At 38.6% G+C, this 18,557-nt stretch overlaps 1 protein-coding gene across 13 annotated transcripts in view; it reads right to left on the bottom strand.

Annotated features, from left to right (window-relative positions):
* The window catches only part of GRIA4 (glutamate ionotropic receptor AMPA type subunit 4), a 361,383-nt gene that overhangs the window by 32,984 nt on the left and 309,842 nt on the right, over positions 1-18,557 (bottom strand). For 12 of the 13 annotated variants that reach the window (XR_008889509.1, XR_008889510.1, XR_008889511.1 and 9 more), the window contains one exon: positions 17,436-17,543. Coding sequence is in view for 10 of the 13 variants with exons in the window: in XM_056561599.1 (XP_056417574.1) it covers positions 17,436-17,543 (108 nt within the window). In the remaining 3 variants the exon portion in view is untranslated. Of the gene's footprint in view, positions 1-9,589; positions 14,467-17,435; positions 17,544-18,557 lie in introns of those variants that run through there. The other variant, XM_056561605.1, reaches the window with a different exon arrangement.

Genomic DNA, 18,557 nt, shown 5'->3' with positions numbered 1-18,557 from the left:
TGCATTTCCCCCTTTTTTTTTGCAACCATTTTAGATACTGAATACATAATAGTGGTCTGTAGCCTTAAATAGCTCTAGAAATGGATATAAATTTAAGTCGATAGTTTCAGTTCTTTATAAACCCTATAATTTTTATACAACAGTGTTAGGAATTTCAGGGCCCATTCACTAGGACATATACTGTAGAAGTTATCTCAGTTACTCTATGTCAATGAGTCTAGTTAAATAGGTGGTCTTATCTGAACAACCTTAAAGGGGTACTCCAGTGGAAAACTTTTTTTTTTTTTATCAACTGGTGCCAGAAAGTTAAACAGATTTGTAAATTACTTCTATTTAAAAAAACGTAATCCTTCCAGTACTTATTAGCTGCTGAAAACTACAGAGGAAATTCTTTTCTTTTTGTAACACAGTGCTTTCTGCTGACATCATGACCACAGTGCTCTCTGCTGACATCCATTTTAGGAACTGTCCAGAGCAGCATATGTTTTCTATGGGGATTTTCTCCGACTCTGGACAGTTCTTAAAATGGACAGAGGTGTCAGCAGAGAGCCCTGTGGTAATGATGTCAGCAGAGAGCTCTGTGTTCCAAAAAGAAAAGAATTTCCTTTGTAGTATTCAGCACCTAATAAGTACTGGAAGGATTAAGATTTTTTTATAGAAGTAATTTACAAATCTGTTTACCTGTTTTCTGGCACCAGTTGATTAAAAAAAAAAAAAAAAGTTTTCCACTGGAGTACCCTTTAATCTAAATGTATTATCTCTTGTAAAAGACCGAGTCATTAGCCCTAAACAACATCATTGGTCGGCCACAGATCTCCCTGTGTAAACAGGGCATGTGAGGCCAACAATGATACAAGTGAAGTGCAGATGTGTTACATCTGTATCCCACATCGGACATAGGTCTGCCCATTTAAAAGGACCCTAAATGGGGAATATCTGAAAATGAGCTGCAGCAATGTTTGTGCTTAAACCCCCAATAATACCACTGAGGAACGAAAGGGGCAGTAAAACATTTCCTTTGTGGTACACAATGTCATGATATCACACATTTCTAAAGATATCATACATTTAAAGAAATGGCTGACTAACGTAGCATCATGTTGGGTGGATTGGTCAGGAATATCCTCTGCAGCACTTCTTTGCTACGGCTAACAAAGGGCTGTGATAAATGAAGACCCTCTCAATGGTTGATATATACCCTGATGGTCAAAATGTGTCCTAATGGGACAATCTTTGTAATTAATGGCCAAAGTGTAATATTTTTTTTCTAAAGTAACATATAATGGCCCAGATTTATCAATAAGACAAAAATTGTCTTATTTGCCCATAGGAGCCAGTCACAGTTCAGTTTTCATGTTACCAGAGAAATTTGTCTCATTAAGAAATTGGGCCAATATATGTTACTTTAGAAAAGGAATATTAACAAATCTGGCCCATTGTATCAGTATTCTTGGTTACATGAGTTACATGTCATGAAAAGTTTAACCAACCATAAAGTCTTAGTTCCATGTTATCATTACCTCTAATCAGCATCAACATGAAGGAGTAGTACTATATGTCGGAAGCCTTTCTCACTTGTTTCCTTAATACATTATTTTAGGTTTATGTAGTTTCACGTCTATCTGGATTCTCCATGAAACCCAGTCCTGACAGACCCTTGGTAACTATCTTATTTGCCTACTTTGCATTATTATGTGATAAGCATTTGCTCACTTCTGATGTGGTATTGAGCTGTTCATATTATTCTCTATTGTATTTAAAGAAAGAAACAGATTTTGTGGGCACATAATGTAATGTGTATAAGTAGGCACTTCTAAGCACCCTCATGTAACTAGGGAAAAGATGAGCATACATAATGTAGAAGCATACATATAAGTAATCTATCCAATCCATGCCTAAAAGCCATCTTTGGATTTATTCACATGGGTTGAGATAGTCAGAGCAAGAACTCCTATTCAGTGGCTCTTTGCTATGACTAATGGAGTCCCATGAGGTCAGTCCCCAGGATGTGGTTATGCTTAAATATGTAACAGTACAGCTGTGATTTCATTGTAAAAATGCCCATCCCATGCACTAAAATATCCCAGCAACCAGGCAGAGGATAGAAATGATAGGGAGTGTAAATCAAACCTAACTTTTTTTTCAGACTAATTACCAATCCTTCACAATCAACAACCAATAAATCTTTAAACATTTTTTTACAGCAGTACTGTTAATGATAAACCAACAGTCAAAGTTGTAGAAATGTGCCCACACACTCCATGCATGATAGTCCTGTGTGTTTTACCACCAGTCTTCACCATTGACATACAAAAGAGAACACCTCCACTAAATGTATACATCCCAACAGATTTCTCCCATTGCAGTCTAGTCATCAGGGGAGTACAATGGGCACAGTAACTACAGCAGATCATTTTGTTTATGTGTAGTTTACAAAAACCATAAACTGGTCTAAGCATATGCGCTAAATACAGCAGAAACATCAATTGATATAGTATTTGTAGTATAGATCAGATGCATAGGTAGCCATTACAGATGGACCCTGCAGGCATTATCAGGCATAAGTGTTCAATAGTCTGTAATGAATAAAAACACAAACCACCATTAAAGTACACCCAAACTCTATGTTGAGAAGCTTAAGTGCACCAAGTAACATGTCACTTTGCGGCTACTCACTGTCCCTCTGGTCCTGGATAGTGTCTGATCCTGCAGCACCAGCACCTGTCATCATATCCTGTAAGTGGGCACTCGATAATGCCATGTTGTACATAACTGTGCTGAGTCAGTCAGAGTAAAAACTCTTATTTAGTGGCACTTTGCTATGACTAGTGGCGTTAATCTTTAGAATGTGGCTATGCTGACATTTTGCCAGTTGGAGTAGGAGGGATTGAGTATTCTTTTCCCTTATATGCAGCACAAATCTGTACAGGGGTCAATCTCTCTACAGGCCCGGCAATCTTACCAAACAATGGAATCCATGAGCCTTGCTCCCATTCTCTCTAATAAATGGTTGTGCAGCATTAAGGTGTATAGAACAATTTTCCTGAGCTAGATGTTGTCCAGTAGATGGTGTCCAGTGTATGAAGAATAGTTTTATGTGCAGCACAGAGCTTAAAGTGTCATGGCCACTGGAAGAACCAGAACTGGTTAGCTTAAGAGATCTCCACCATTAGACTCTACTATCCAGAAGCTTTATTACTCTTAATATTCTACTGTCACAAACTAGCAAAACGCATTGACAGGCTACAATTGACATTAAATCCACTGGGTGACATTAAAACCACTGGGTCTACACTGGGTGTCTATCACAAAGTCATGTTTTTTTTTTTCTAAGCTGGTCATCTCACATCACTCATCTTGGGATATCTTGAGCCAAGAGGAAAGGTATGGGAGGACACATCTGAATCATTGTACACTGTGTAGGGTATTATATAAAATAAATTAGAATATCCTCTAAGCAGTATGCAGTATATGACATAGGGAATGGTTAAAGGGCTTATCTAGTAAGATAAAAACAGAGCTAATTTCCAAAAAGAGACCACACCTGTCTGCAGGTTGTGTGTGATATTACAGCTTGGCTACATTCATTTCAATGGAACTGAGCTGCAACACCACACAACCTGATGACAGGTGTGGTGCAGTTTTTGAAATCAGCTTTGTTTTTATTGTGTTGTATAACGCCTGTAAGGGGTTCTGCAACCATAGAAACTTATTCCCTATCCATGTTTGGTTGTGGGAGTCCATCTGGTGGGACACTCTGTGATCTTGAGAACTTGCCTCCTGAATTGGAATCTAAATAGAAGGGCAGTGTGCAGTGTTGACTGCCAATCCATTCATTGTCTATGGAGGTGCTAAAGGTAACCAAGCTCCTTCTATGTATTTGTCTATAGTAGAACCAGTCCAGGTGAACTTATAGGATCTGTAGGATCCTTGTTTTAAGGAGGAAGGAGAAGGAAAATGTCATCAAAACCATATAACATGTTAATGGTAACGGGTAACGGTGCCCATCCTATTTACTCAATGCTAACTCTTGTCTAGGACAAATTTCCATCTTGTTAAATACACAGATATACAATGATGGTTCCCATTGAACAACTAGATAGAAATCTAAACTATGATAGGGAACTGATACACAAAGTATATTAGAAAATTGCTTATTATGCACTGAATAAACATTATCTGCTGAAAGCAGAATACCCTTTAAGCTCATATTTGAGCACCCGCTATCCTAGTCAACTCTTTAGGCTACTCTATGAAAATAAAGAACAATAGCCTTAGAACAATGGTTCACAGAAACACACTGCTTTAATACGTCAACATAAAGAAAAATCAATATCAACTAAGAACATAACATAAGCCAATACAGGTGATACAAGTACATTGGTACAGATCTGGAGGTCACATTCATCAACTTCAAACTGTACATGAAACACATCATTTACCTTAGTAAGCACAGAGAGAACAAATCTGCAGTGTAGTTTCAGGAACATGGCAAAGAAATAGAAAACATGATTTGATATGTCTTAAAGTGTTCAGCTTTATTATGGTACAAACCAAATATTACAAAATATGGGCTCTTTCATCAATGCCATAACACTGGTGGCAAGCTTTGCACTTATACAATGGTCCATAAGATGTAAGACTACAGTACATAAAGGAGTACTTCAGGAAAACTGTGTTATGCCTTGGCCAGGGCCTTAGGTGGAGTTTCATGACACAGGTATTTAAAGAAGAACTCCAGCCAAAATGACTTATCCCCTATCAACACGGGGGGGTCGGACCACTGGGATCCCCCACAATATTCTGAACGGGACCCAGGCTGTCAGTGAGGAGCCTGTGCAGTAGATAGCATGCTTTCCATTCACTTCTATGGGAGTGCCGAAGAGACCTAAGTACAGCACTCTGGAATCATCGACACTTCCATAGAAATTAATGTGTGTGTGTGCTGTCTACCGGTAGGTGACACCCGATCCTTACTGAGAGCTGGGGCCCCATTCCAGAGATCGTGGGGACCACCTGCAATCAGATACTTATCCCCTATTCTATGGATAGGGGATAAGTTAGTTTTTGGCTGGAGTTTTACTTTAAAGAACACTATAAATAAAAGGCATACTCAACACCTTACGCCCTGCCCAAGGCATAATGCCAGTTTTTCATAGAGTGTTGTTTTATTTAGTACAAATAATCCCAAAACAGATTGAGGCAAATCAAAGAATTACTAAAATTTACATAGAAGCAAATATCAACTATATAAAAGCATGTCTACTACATACACTGAAATAATGTATAATACACACATAGGAAATATATACTCAAAGCATACCTTTATGGTAATGGACACTCAAAAGTGCAACTTGATCCAGAATATAAAATAATTCACATAAAAAAATTAAATTAATTCAAATTAAAAGGGTCTATAGGTGACCATCATATTTTTGTCAACCATCTTCAAAGGCATGTGAAACATTGGGGTCATATTTCATAGGTTACTTACAGAAATAATCTACATAGAAAGCTAAGTACATTTGTAAGCATAATGCAATACTTAGAGTATGAACAGATCATGAGTTACCTTCTGTGTAATAGTCCAGAGCTGCATTTACAATTCTGCCAGTTTCAGAGCCTAAATCTTCAATCATATTCTTAAATATTAAACCAGGCTTTGTACTAATCCACTGTATTATAAGAGGTCAGCTAAGCTGTAACCTTTTAAAGGTACACCATGCCGGCATATAAAACAACAACCTGGACTTACCTGGCACTGCTCTTGCGGTGCCTCGGTTTCCCCGCTCCTGTCCTCTTCTCCTGGTTGCTGGGGGTCCCACTGCTAATCAGCCAATTGCTGGCTTCAGTGATATCCCACCTTGGCCAGTGACAGGCTGAGCTGCAGTGTAACATATTAGGCCCCGGCATCAGGAAGAAGACCAGTGCCGGGGCTCAAAACGTCACACTAAAGATCAGCCTATTGCTGGCTGAGGCAGGACATTGCTGAGGCCATCATGACGGGTAGATCACCAGTCACTAGTAAGAAGGTGACAAAGGAGGACTGGAGCGTTAATACCAGGGCACCGCTGGAGCTGTGGCAGGTAAGTCCAGGTGGTTTTATATGACAGCAACCTGGGGATGATGGCTCTAAAAAGTTGTACGCTTGAGTACCTAGTTCAATGACAATCAGTAAAATTGAAGCTCTCAACCCATATAAATACAGCTCTCAGCTATGATACAGGTTGTAATTTAGGATCAGTTTAAAAGGGTTATCTGGCTTTTATAAACATATCCACCAAGCAGTTGGACCCATTGCAATCAAATGCTTTTTAGGGGTACGTTCCCACCTGGCGTAGTTGCTGCGTATTTGCTGCTGCGTATTTTCCTACCCATTGACTTCAATGGGAAAATAAAATACTCAGCAGCAGCAAATACGCCAGGTGGGAACGTACCCTAGATAGGTAATCCATGTATTTACAAACCCACTCCACATTTTGTGGGCTGCCCAGAATGTGCATATGCTTTTTAAACAGGTTATCCAAACAAATATTGTGCAAAACTGCTCAGGATGATAGGAGTAAATAAAGAAAATTGTTCTTACCTGCATCTGATCCCCTGTGAATGCCTTTCCTACAGTATTAGTCCTGCTGTCAGAACCTGTTCTCCATGTGAGCATAGAGGGAATGCCAGCTCAGCCAATCACTGACTAAGGAGGGTCGCCACTGTGACCAGGGATTGGCTGAGGAGGCATATCCTATGTGTCGGGACAGAGAACAGAAAGCCAAGTCTGGCTCCATTGGAATGGCACCAGCAGGGGATCGCAGCAGGTGAGTACATGATTTTTTTTTATTACTGCCCCCTTAGATAACTTAAATTCATGCAATCATTTACAATCAATAAATTGCTATCTAAAGATGGCATTGGTCCAAGTAACTCTAGACATCTGCATGTGGACAGATTTGATTCCATATTGGGCAAGGAATATATATTATTGACTCTAACTAGTAACAATACATTTTCTAAAAATCCTGGACACTCATGACCCAATGCTAATGCCAAGGGGTCATTTGTAATAATTATTCTCCATTATATGGGGGAATAATTTTAACAAAGAGAAATTATAAAGGAATCATTGAGACTGGTCCCTTTCCATACACGTGCATCATATAGTGGCTATTAAAGTATTTACCTCCACAGTATAATTCTATATGCAAAATACTACCCAAAATGTCAGCAATTTAAAAGTAGCTGGCCACATATTTGTGAGTCCTCCCAGCCACTCAGAAGAGCAGAAAGAGGTCACATGATTTACTTTCCTGCAGCCTAAGAGGAGGTTTAGTTTCTTTCTAGTCAGGAAAAAGGAGGATAGGCCATTAAAGGGGCTAAACTGCAAAATATAAGCATGAACTCAGTAAGCTATTATTATGATAATAAGCAATAAAAAAACTTTAAAATATAATTTTAATTCAATTTTAATTTTAAAGGGGTACTCCAGTGGAAATTTTTTTTTAAAAATCAACTGGTGCCAGAAAGTTAAACAGATTTGTAAATTATTTTTATTTAAAAATCTTAATCCTTCATGTACTTATCAGCTGCTGTATGCTCCACACGAAGTACTTTTCTTTTTGAATTTCTTTTCTGTCTGACCACAGTGCTCTCTGCTGACACCTCTGTCCGTGTCAGGAACTGTCCAGAGTAGGAACAAATCCCCATAGCAAACCTCTCCTGCTATGGACAGTTCCTGACATGGATAGAGGTGTCAGCAGAGAGCACTGTGGTCAGACTGAAAATAAATTCAAAAAGAAAATAACTTCCTGTGGAGCATATAGCAGTTGATAAGTACTGGAAAGATTTAGATTTTTAAATAGAAGTAATTAACAAATCTAGAAAAAATCTCAGCTCACCTGGGACTTGCGCGGCTACCTCCAGACATCAAGAAAAAATAGGAAAAAGGCCAGCAAGTGGAAGCATAAAAAACTTGACTTTATTTAGGAATCCTCCATAAAAAACCTTCAGGTGGCAGACAAACATGGACACGTAAAAAAAATACTAAAATAGCACATATAGAAAGGGTCCCAAGCAGTAGTTGACGCGTTTCCGATCTATCGATCCTTACTCATAGCTATGAGTAAGGATCGATAGATCGGAAACGCGTCAGCTACTGCTTGGGACCCTTTCTATATGTGCTAGTTTTGTATTTTTTTTTACGTGTCCATGTTTGTCTGCCACCTGAAGGTTTTTTATGGAGGATTCCTAAATAAAGTCACGTTTTTAAATGCTTCCACTTGCTGGCCTTTTTCTTATTTTTTCTTAATTAACAAATCTATTTAACTTTCTGGCACCAGTTGATAAAAAAAAAAAAAATTCTACCTATTAGGAGTGTGAGTAAAATGTAGTGTTATACCATGTCAAGCTCTCTCTCTCTCTTTCTGAACTGTACTATATGGAAAGTAGTCATCCTAATCCCCTGGTAATCTGTGCAAGTCCCTCCCTCTGCTCTCACTAATAAAGCTGAATGGGAGTGTGTCCACCTTAGCGCACACACACACAAACACACACACACATACATATATATAAATATATATATATATATATACATATATATATATATATATATACACACACACACACACACAAGTCTTCCCTCAAGGAAACAGCACCAGTCACGAGGTCCGTATTGAAAGGGGTTATCCAACAAAAGGTGATTTTAGTACGTACCTGGCAGACAGTAATGGACATGCTTAAGAAGGATCTGCGCTTGTTTTGGGGCTAAATGGCTGTGTTGTGAGTCCCCCATAACACTGTGGCTAGCTTTTTGTGAACTTGTGTTTCCTGTTTGACTTTTCTTTTTTTTTTTTACTACAAATCCAATAATTCCATTTTCCTCCCTCCCACACATCAGCTACCCCACCCATTGACACATAAATGAGCTGCAGACCTGTGGTCTTCAATCAGGATGCCTCCAGCTGTTGCATTAGTTGCAGATTGATCCCTCCACCCATTGAAGCAGACAGGCTCCCTGTCATCAGCTGACTAGTGAGTCAGGTCTCGGCCGCATTACAAGCTGGGAAAAATCTGAGACAACAGTCATTTTGTATGCTGATAAAAATAAATAGTGGGGTGAAAATCACATAAGAATTGTGAGAAAACCGTCCCACACAGGTACAGACACTATATTATGAACTACACCAACTTCACAGCCTCTGTAGCATAGTCAAATAAAATAAAAATTCCTGGAATACCCCTTGAAAGCAGGTTAAAAGATCTTTATTGCATCAGAGCATAAGGTGCGACGTATCGAAACGTCGCACCTTATGCTCTGATGCAATAAAGATATTTTAACCTGCATTCAACCCGGACCTCGTGACTGAAGCTGTTTCCTTGAGGGAAGAGTTGTGTTTGTATCCAGCATGGCAAGCTGGGGGATACTCTGCACCGCACTGATGGTCATCTTGTACTGAAATTTCCAAACATCTCTCTCTCTCTCTCTCTCTCTCTCTCTCTCTCTCTCTCTCTCTCTCTCTCTCTCTATATATATATATATATATATATTTATATATATATATATATATATATATATATATATATATATATATATATACACTGCTCAAAAAAAATTAAGGGAACACTTAAACAACACAATGTAACTCCAATTCAATCACACTTCTGTGAAATCACACTGTCCATTCAGGAAGCAACACTAATTGACAATCAATTGCACGTGCTGTTGTGCAAATACAACAGACAACAGGTGGCAATTATAGGCAATTAGAAAGACACCCCCCAGTAAATGAGTGGTTCTGCAGGTGGGGACCACAGACCACTTCTCAGTTCCTATGCTTCCTGGCTGATGTTTTAGTCACTTTTGAATGCTGGCGGTGCTTTCACTCTAGTGGTAGCATGAGACGGAGTGTTATCAGGAGATGTGGAGGAGGCCGTAGGAGGGCAACAACCCAGCAGCAGGACCGCTACCTCCACCTTTGTGCAAGGAGGAGCAGGAGGAGCACTGCCAGATCCCTGCAAAATTACCTCCAGCAGGCCACAAATGTGCATGTGTCTACTCAAACGGTCAGAAACAGACTCCATGAGGGTGGTATGAGGGCCCGATGTCCACAGGTGGGGGTTGTGCTTACAGCCCAACACCATGCAGGACGTTTGCCAGAGAACACCAATATTGGCAAATTCGCCACTGGCGCCCTGTCCTCTTCACAGATGAAAACAGGTTCACACTGAGTACATGTGACAGAAGTGACAAAGTCTGGAGACGCCGTGGAGAACATTCTGCTGGGTCAGTAATGGTGTGGGGTGGCATTTCTTTTGGGGGGCTGCACAGCCCTCCATGTGCTTGCCAGAGGTAGTCTGACTGCCATTAGGTACCGAGATGAGATCCTCAGACCCCTTGTGAGACCATGGGCTGGTGCAGTTGGCCCTGGGTTCCTCCTAATGCAAGACAATACTAGACCTCATGTGGTTGGAATATGTCAGCAGTTCCTGCAAGAGGAAGGCATTGATGCTATGGATGCTTTAGTCCAGGTCTGGGAGGACATCTCTCAGGAGACCATCCGCCACCTCATCAGGATCATGCCCAGGCATTGTAGTAAGGTCATACGGGCACGTGGAGGCCATACACACTACTGAGCCTCATTTTGACTTGTTTTAAGGACATTACATTAAAGTTAGATCAGCCTGTAGTGTTGTTCTCCACTTTGATTTTGAGTGTGACTCCATATCCAGACCTCCATGAGTTGATAAATTTGATTTCCATTGATAATTTTTGTGTGATTTTATTGTCAGCACATTCAACTATGTAAAGACAAAGTATTTCACACAATTAGTTCATTCATTCAGATCTAGAATAGGTTATCTTAGTGTTCCCTTTATTTTTTGGAGCAATGCATATATATATATATATATATATATATATATATATATATATACACTGCTCAAAAAAATAAAGGGATTGCTTTAACAACACAATGTAACTCCAAGTCAACCACACTTCTGTGAAATCACACTGTCCACTCAGGAAACAACACTGATTGACAATCAATTTCATATGCTGTTGTGCAAATGGAACAGACAACAGGAGGACATTATAGGCAATTAGCAAGACACCCCCAATTAAGGAGTGCTTCTGCAGGTAGTGACCACAGACCACTTCTCAGTTCCTATGCTTCCTGGCTGATGTTTTGGTCACTTTTGAAAGTTGGCAGTGCTTTCACTCTAGTAGTAACATGAGACAGAGTCTACAACCCACACAAGTGGCTCAGGTAGTGCAGCTCATCCAGGATGGCACATCAATGGAAGCTGTGGCAAGAAGGTTTGCTGTGTCTGTCAACGTAGTGTCCAGAGCATGGAGGCCCTACCAGGAGACAGGCCAGTACATCAGGAGATGAAGAGGAGGCCGTAGGAGGGCAACAACCAAGCAGCAGGACCACTACCTCCACCTTTGTGCAAGGAGGAGCAGGAGGAGCACTGCCAGAGCCCTGCAAAATGACATCCAACAGGTCACAAAATGTGCATGTGTCCACTCAAACGGTCAGAAACAGACTCCACGAGGGTGGTATGAGGGCCCGACGTCCACAGGTGTGGGTTGTGCTTACAGCCCAACACCATGCAGGAAGTTAGGCATTTGCCAGAGAACACCAAGATTGGCAAATTTGCCACTGGCGCCCTGTGCTCTTCACAGATCAAAGCAGGTTCACACTGAGCACACGTGACAGACTTGACAAAGTCTGGAGACGCTGTGGAGAATGTTCTGCTGCCTGCAACATCCTCCGACATGACCAGTTTGGCGGTGGGTCTGTAATGGTGTGGGGTGGCATTTCTTTGCCCTCCATGTGCTTGCCAGAGGTAGCCTGACTGCCATTAGGTACCGAGATGTGATCCTCAGACCCCTTGTGACACCATATGCTGGTGCGGTTGGCCCTGGGTTCCTCCTAATGCAAGACAATGCTAGACCTCATGTGGCTGGAGTGTGTCAGCAGTTCCTGCAAGAGGAAGGCATTGATGCTACCTGAATCCGATTGAGCACATCTGGGACATCATTTCTCGCTCCATCCACCAACGCCACATCGCACCACAGACTGTCCAGGAGTTGACAGATGCTTTAGTCCAGGTCTGGGAGGACATCCCTCAGGAGCATGCCTAGGCATTGTAGGGAGGTCATACGGGCACTTGGAGACCACACACTACTGAGCCTCATTTTGACTTGTTTTAAGGACATTCCATCAAAGTTGGATCAGCCTGTAGTGGGGTTTTCCACTTTGATTTTGAGTCTGACTCTATATCCAGACCTCCATGGGTTGATAAATTTGATTTCCATTGATAATTTTTTCCATTGAACACATATAATATGGCATACAATGCAAAGCTTATATTGACATTTAGCATTTACTGTACAGTAAGAGCTTTAAAGCAGTTAGTTTAAATCTGTTTAGAGAGTTTTTCTCTAGCGCATGCTAAGTATGCAGGTATACAAGTGTACTAAACATTAGTCAAGCCGTAATAAGTGTAAAGAGACAGCAGTAGGGAAATCTATAGCATAAGCGGATTCATATCCATAAATAATGTTAGCAAAACGAGAGTAAATGTTTAACCATTATACATTTAATTGCAACTGTATTGTACATATTATAATTTTTGATGATTTTAAAGTCAAACTTTTATTTAGGCTTATTTAAGGCAGCCATAATATGCATTTAATATGCATACTATAACTCTCCACAAGTCTACGGAAACGCAGCGGGACTCCCGGGATCAGACATATTTTCCCTTTAATGCTGTATAGTATAGGAATAGATCACATCTACTTGCTACATGGAAACCAATGGAAAACAGGCTAGCTGCTGCTGAGAGATTTTATTATTTTATGTCTATACTTAATACTTGGATTTATTGGATTTACCATTCTTATTGGGCTGTGTGCTAAACAAAGGCTTATTTGAATTTTTATTACAGTTTTTTTTTTTATATATTTTTATCAATATGTTTGACTATTCTATACTTTTCAAGTCCTCCCCTAGGGGACTTCTATTACTATTGCAATGGGGGGAATTGATTTATATGGGAACAGCTAGCACAGTCTGCCTATGGCTGGCTGTTGAAGCAGATCATGGCCCTGATTTACTTGAGTTTTTATTACTGTTGATTGCTATTTAGACTTGCATAATTATGCTGTATTTACTATGGAGACACATAGGTTCACAGGTTGGGAAAGTTCTGACCAGCTTTCGCTTGGTGGAAATTTCCAGCTATTTATTCACAATATTTTCTATGAATTCAATAGCAAATAGGTTGGGTTGTGAAGACATGCCTCTTTTCCAGATAACCACTTCCTCTTTCCTTCTGACCATGCCCCTTTTTGGGTTTGAAGGTCTATTTTGGCACTTAGTGTCAATAAATTTGTGGAAGACTCAATTTGTGGTGCAATGCGCCAAATTGTGGCGCACTGAACCACATTTTGGTGCACAACCTGACAAAATCAGGGCCCATATGTTTTATATTTTAGCGCTGCTGCCCAAGCCATCCGAGCCCAAAACTTGTTCAAGAGTACAACGCTTAATCTACAGATTTGGCGGACGTGCTATAGACTTGCATGGGACTTATGCAAAATCCATAGAGTGAATGTGCAAGTCTTGGGCTATGGCGGCAGCAGCAGCAGCAGCCTCTGCAATCAGACATCTTATACTCTATCTTTTGGATAGGGTACAAGATGTCTATGGGCGGAATACACCTTTAAGGGGTTAAAGTGGGATATTTACTGTTTGTAAGGTTAACCTGTCAGCTGCAGTGGCTTACTTACCTTACCATAGTTTCCATGCAGCAACATTGCATAATTTCGAAAACAACCAAATTGGTAATAAAAAGCTATACAACAAAAAGGATTGTACATTTTTTTGGCTATGCTACTAATGTTAATCAAAGGAGAAGCTTCATTTGACATGATTAGATTTATTGTAGTTATGTTAATGTTTCTTTCAAAATTAGATTTTTTTTTATCTAAACAAATTAAGGTATCAAAATATTTTAAAATGATAAAAATTCAAATTAAGAAAGTAACATCTCAAATAGGTACTCTTAATAGGAGTAGTTGTCTTCAATTCATGCATAAAGGTTTATTTATAACACATACTTAAAAGAAAGCTTGAAGCTTTCTCATGTATTTTTGATTATATAACCTGGGGTGGAATGTGTACTTGGTGTCAGTACTATTCTGCTATAAGATGCTCTTATCCTAAGGCATTTTTTTTTTTTTTTACAGAAATGCAAGGGGGTGATTATAAAGCCAAGAGGATATTCATCCACATTACAGAGGAAGTAAAAAAAAAAAAAAAAACATAAAAAAATGAAAAGCAAAAAGTTTTACTATTTGGACTACAATAGTGATTTATACTTGAGCCATAGCAAGGAATGGTCGCTGGGTCTTGAAAATCTGTTCTTTCTTGATCAATTTCTTAAAATAGGATTCTTCATCAGAGGCTGAAAAGAGGAGGACTGTACTGAAGTATGATTTCCCATTACTGAATCTTTTAGGAAAAAAAATATATATATATGCACCGTACAAAAAAAAAAAAAAAAAAAAAAGCCTACAAAGTATCATGCAAATGCAATCTTAATGGAGATCTGCAGTGTTAGACAAGTATCTGATCGCGGGGCTACAAATGCTGGCCCCCGCTCTGTTGCTGCCCTCCTGTGCAGAAGGCGTGTTGGTCGCAACATGACGCTGTGACTGTTACACCCCTTCCATATATCTCTATAGGAGAGGCGGAGATACAGCATTCGTGCATCCCCGCCTCACCTATAGAGCCATATGAAGGGGGCATGTCGTCGACCTCAGTGAGGTCAATGACACACGCATTAGCCATGCAGAGCCGCAGCAATGCAGGGTCCCCATACAGGAGATCGCAAGGGGTTCCAGTGGTCGGACCTCCCGCGATCAGACACTTATCCACTACCTTGCGGATATAGGCTAAGTGTCTAACACTGCAGTACTCCTTTAACTGTTCCTGAATTGAATTGTGTCCTGTAAATATTTATTGAAATTATTTTATTTAAAAAAAATAATAATAAAATAAATGAATAAAAAATAGCTTAATCGGCTTTAGGGTCCTACTATAGTAAAAAAAAAAGTTAAAAATAATAACATAAAAAAAAAAATTCTAAACATGTAACTGCAATTGAAAATACATTTCTTATTTCATCATTTTAATGTCAAGTGTAACAGAGCGGGTGAAAAGTGCAGAGAAGTGTAGTGGAAAGTCCAGACAATAAAGGTCACCCTCCACCCGCCTTTTTTTGACAACTGATTTAAAGGGCAGAGTTGAAGGGCTGACTTTGGAAGTTGACAAATACACTGGATATAACTGCACCATAAAGAAACATGATTTATGTTCCACCAGTCTATAATGAAACATGAGGATTTTCTCAGCTTTTCTTTTGCTCTGTGTAGTCACTAAGAAGTCAATGCACTAAATTCCGAGTGTACTTCTTAACTAAAATTAATGTCTCACGTTGACAGCAATAACTACTGACAATGTGTAGAAATATCTGTTCCTGGCACTGAAAACAACAATTTATCATGAAAGGAAATTTAGAAGTGAGAGAGCTAAACAGAGAAATATAAATGATATTATGATGATAAATCTGCAATATAAAAGCTTTGTAAATCAGGAATATGCTGCACTCCTTTACTTTGTAATGTAATAAAAAAATAGACATTTTATATTGCATTCATTTGTTCAATTTTTTTTTTTTGCAACACAAATAACAAACGCAGTAGTTGACATAAAGTATAGGATGACCATTACCTACACCCCTGTGTTTGAGAATAACTTCAAATATTTTATACTTTTTTGTATTGAACACAATATTTTATGTATTCACTTAAAAAAAAAACAGAAAAAAACAAATGGTTTTCTTAAAATATCTTTCGTTTTTGATGAAGCCCTAGTTAAATAAAATACTATTAAATTATTGGCTTTTGGAGTTTAGAATTTTCCCTAAAAGCTCTTGTTTCAAAAAATAAATAAATAAATAAATGTAATAAAAACAATTACCGTAAGTTGGCAAAGTAAAATTATATAAAAATTATAAAGAATATATTATTATTATTATTATTAATAATAATAATAATAATTCTGAGTGTAATAATAATAATATTCTTTTATATTCTATATATTATCAAATATATTTTATTTAGTGAAATAAGTAAAAGTGGCAAAAAAAAAAATTTATAATAAAAAACTTTGAGCAGTTTTTGTCCTCATTTTGGTCTGTATTTTTTTTTTTTTACCAAAACCAAAAATACAACCAGCACAGAAAAAAAAAAAAAAAAAAAAAACTGGCCTTATAATGTTTTCTTTTATTATATTCTTACACATTATTTTTTATTATTTTTAGTTGGAGAATAGCCTACTAATGACTATAATCTATAGATTATATTTGTTATTTAATTCCAAATCTTCTTTTCATTTTATGAAAATAGGTCAAAAATATTGGCAATTTTTTTACTTAAACATGGATCATTTTTTCTTAAGCTCTTATTTTTAAAATGAAAACTAATTAAGGGTTGCAAATTAAAAGTGATATTAAACAAAAATTGCATAATAGTAATTGAAATAATAATAAATTAATTATTTTCCTTGGTCTAGATAAATTTAACACATCAATTTTGTGGGTGGTAATTTGCAATAAAAATATATTTGAAGCTTTTTCCACCTATTATGTAAATCCTTTGGTAACTGTGGTAACTGATGTCTGACTGCTTGGAGAAAAAAAATTTCACTCAAAAGCTATCCAATGGCAAAACCCAAGGCTGTCCCAAGGAAAACTGGGACACTCTCAGGCTTGAAGCTACATTAAAGGGGTACTCTGCTGGAATTATTATTTTTTTTATTATTATTATTTTTTTTTTTACTCAACTGATGCCAGAAAGTTAAACAGATTAATAAATTACTTCTATTTAAAAATCGTAACCCTTCCAATACTTATCAGTCGCTGTATGCTCCAGAGGAAGTTCTTTTCTTTTTAAAATTAATTTCTGTCTGACCACAGTGCTCTCTGCTGACACCTTTGTTCATTTTAGGAACTGTCCAGAGTAGGAGCAAATCCACATAGCAAACCTATCCTGCTCTGGACAGTCCCTAAAATGGACAGAGGTGTCAGCAGAGAGCACTGTGGTCAGATAGAAAGGAAATTCAAAAAAGAAAAGAACTTCCTGTGGAGCATACAACAGCTGATAAGTACTGGAAGGATTAAGATTTTAAATAGAAGTGATTTATAAATCTGTTTAACTTTCTGGCACCAGTTGATTTAAAAAAAAAAAATTCCCAGTGGAATACCCCTTTAATGCTTTATAAATTACAATTTAATTTAAACAATTCTAGAATTTTAGATTGTGGCCACATGAGAATAATCACAGATTATTTTAAAAAAAGAAGGGAATTTACCAGAATCGTGGTCACAACAACTGTCCTATTTTCAATTGCTGAATCGTTTCTGAGGGTAGGTTCGTGTTGGAGCAAAACCAGCTTATCCATATCATTCCAGTAGCCAATCTGTAAGACAAAAAATATAACAAAATGTATAAAATCACATAATAAAGTGAATCGTTTAAAAAGGATGCATGGCAGTAGAAAAATACGTCTGTTTTCTCCTAAAAACAGCACCACATCAACCCACAGGTTATGTTTGGTATTACAGTTCAGCCTCACTTCTGTGGTGTTAAGCAGCAATACCAGACACAACCCACGGACAGGTATAATGCCGTTTCTGGAACAAAGCAGCCATGTTTTCCAATCCTATGCAGCCCCCCATTATTAAAAGGGGTACTCCGCCCCTAAACATCTTAGCCCCTATCTAAAGCATAGGGGATAAGATGTCTGATTGCGGGGGTCCTGCTGCTGGGGACCCCCCACAATCTTGGCTGTGGCACCCTAGGCATCCAGTGCACAGAGGAGGCTCGTGACGTCACGGCCACGCCCCACTTGTGACGTCATGGTCACACCCCCTCAATGCAAGTCTATTGGATGGGGCGTGATGAAATAGACTTGCATTGAGGGGGCATGGCTATGATGTCACGAGCCTCCGGCACTGCCCCCAACGCTCTAAACGAATGCCGGGTGCACCAGGGAGATTGCGGGGGTCTCCATAAGATGTCTAGGGGCTGTAATGCAAATAAATAGTAGCAAAACAGGTTCAGGCTACATTCACACCACATTTTAAGCCCTAGAGGACAGAATGCATAGAATGTAGTCAAATTCTATATTCCGAATATATATATATATATATAGACAAAAGGATAAGTTAGCCAGCACTATTGATTCCATACTATTATATGGACCTGGCTTACAGGTGCAAGCTGCTGGGCTAAATATACAGCAACAGAAGAATACAGCAGCACACTGCTAGCACAAAGATATAGATAAATCATGAGTATATAGATACAACATGAAAAGCTATACAGCTATGGTGCAATAAATGGAAATATAGCTGTATAGCTTTTCATGTTGTATCTATATACTCATGTTTTATCTATATATTTGTGCTAGCAGTGTGCTGCTGTATTCTTC

The sequence above is a fragment of the Hyla sarda genome, chromosome 2 (genome assembly GCF_029499605.1).
Source record: "Hyla sarda isolate aHylSar1 chromosome 2, aHylSar1.hap1, whole genome shotgun sequence".
In the NCBI taxonomy this organism is placed as follows: domain Eukaryota; kingdom Metazoa; phylum Chordata; class Amphibia; order Anura; family Hylidae; genus Hyla; species Hyla sarda.
This window is presented reverse-complemented; position numbering and strand designations above follow the sequence as displayed.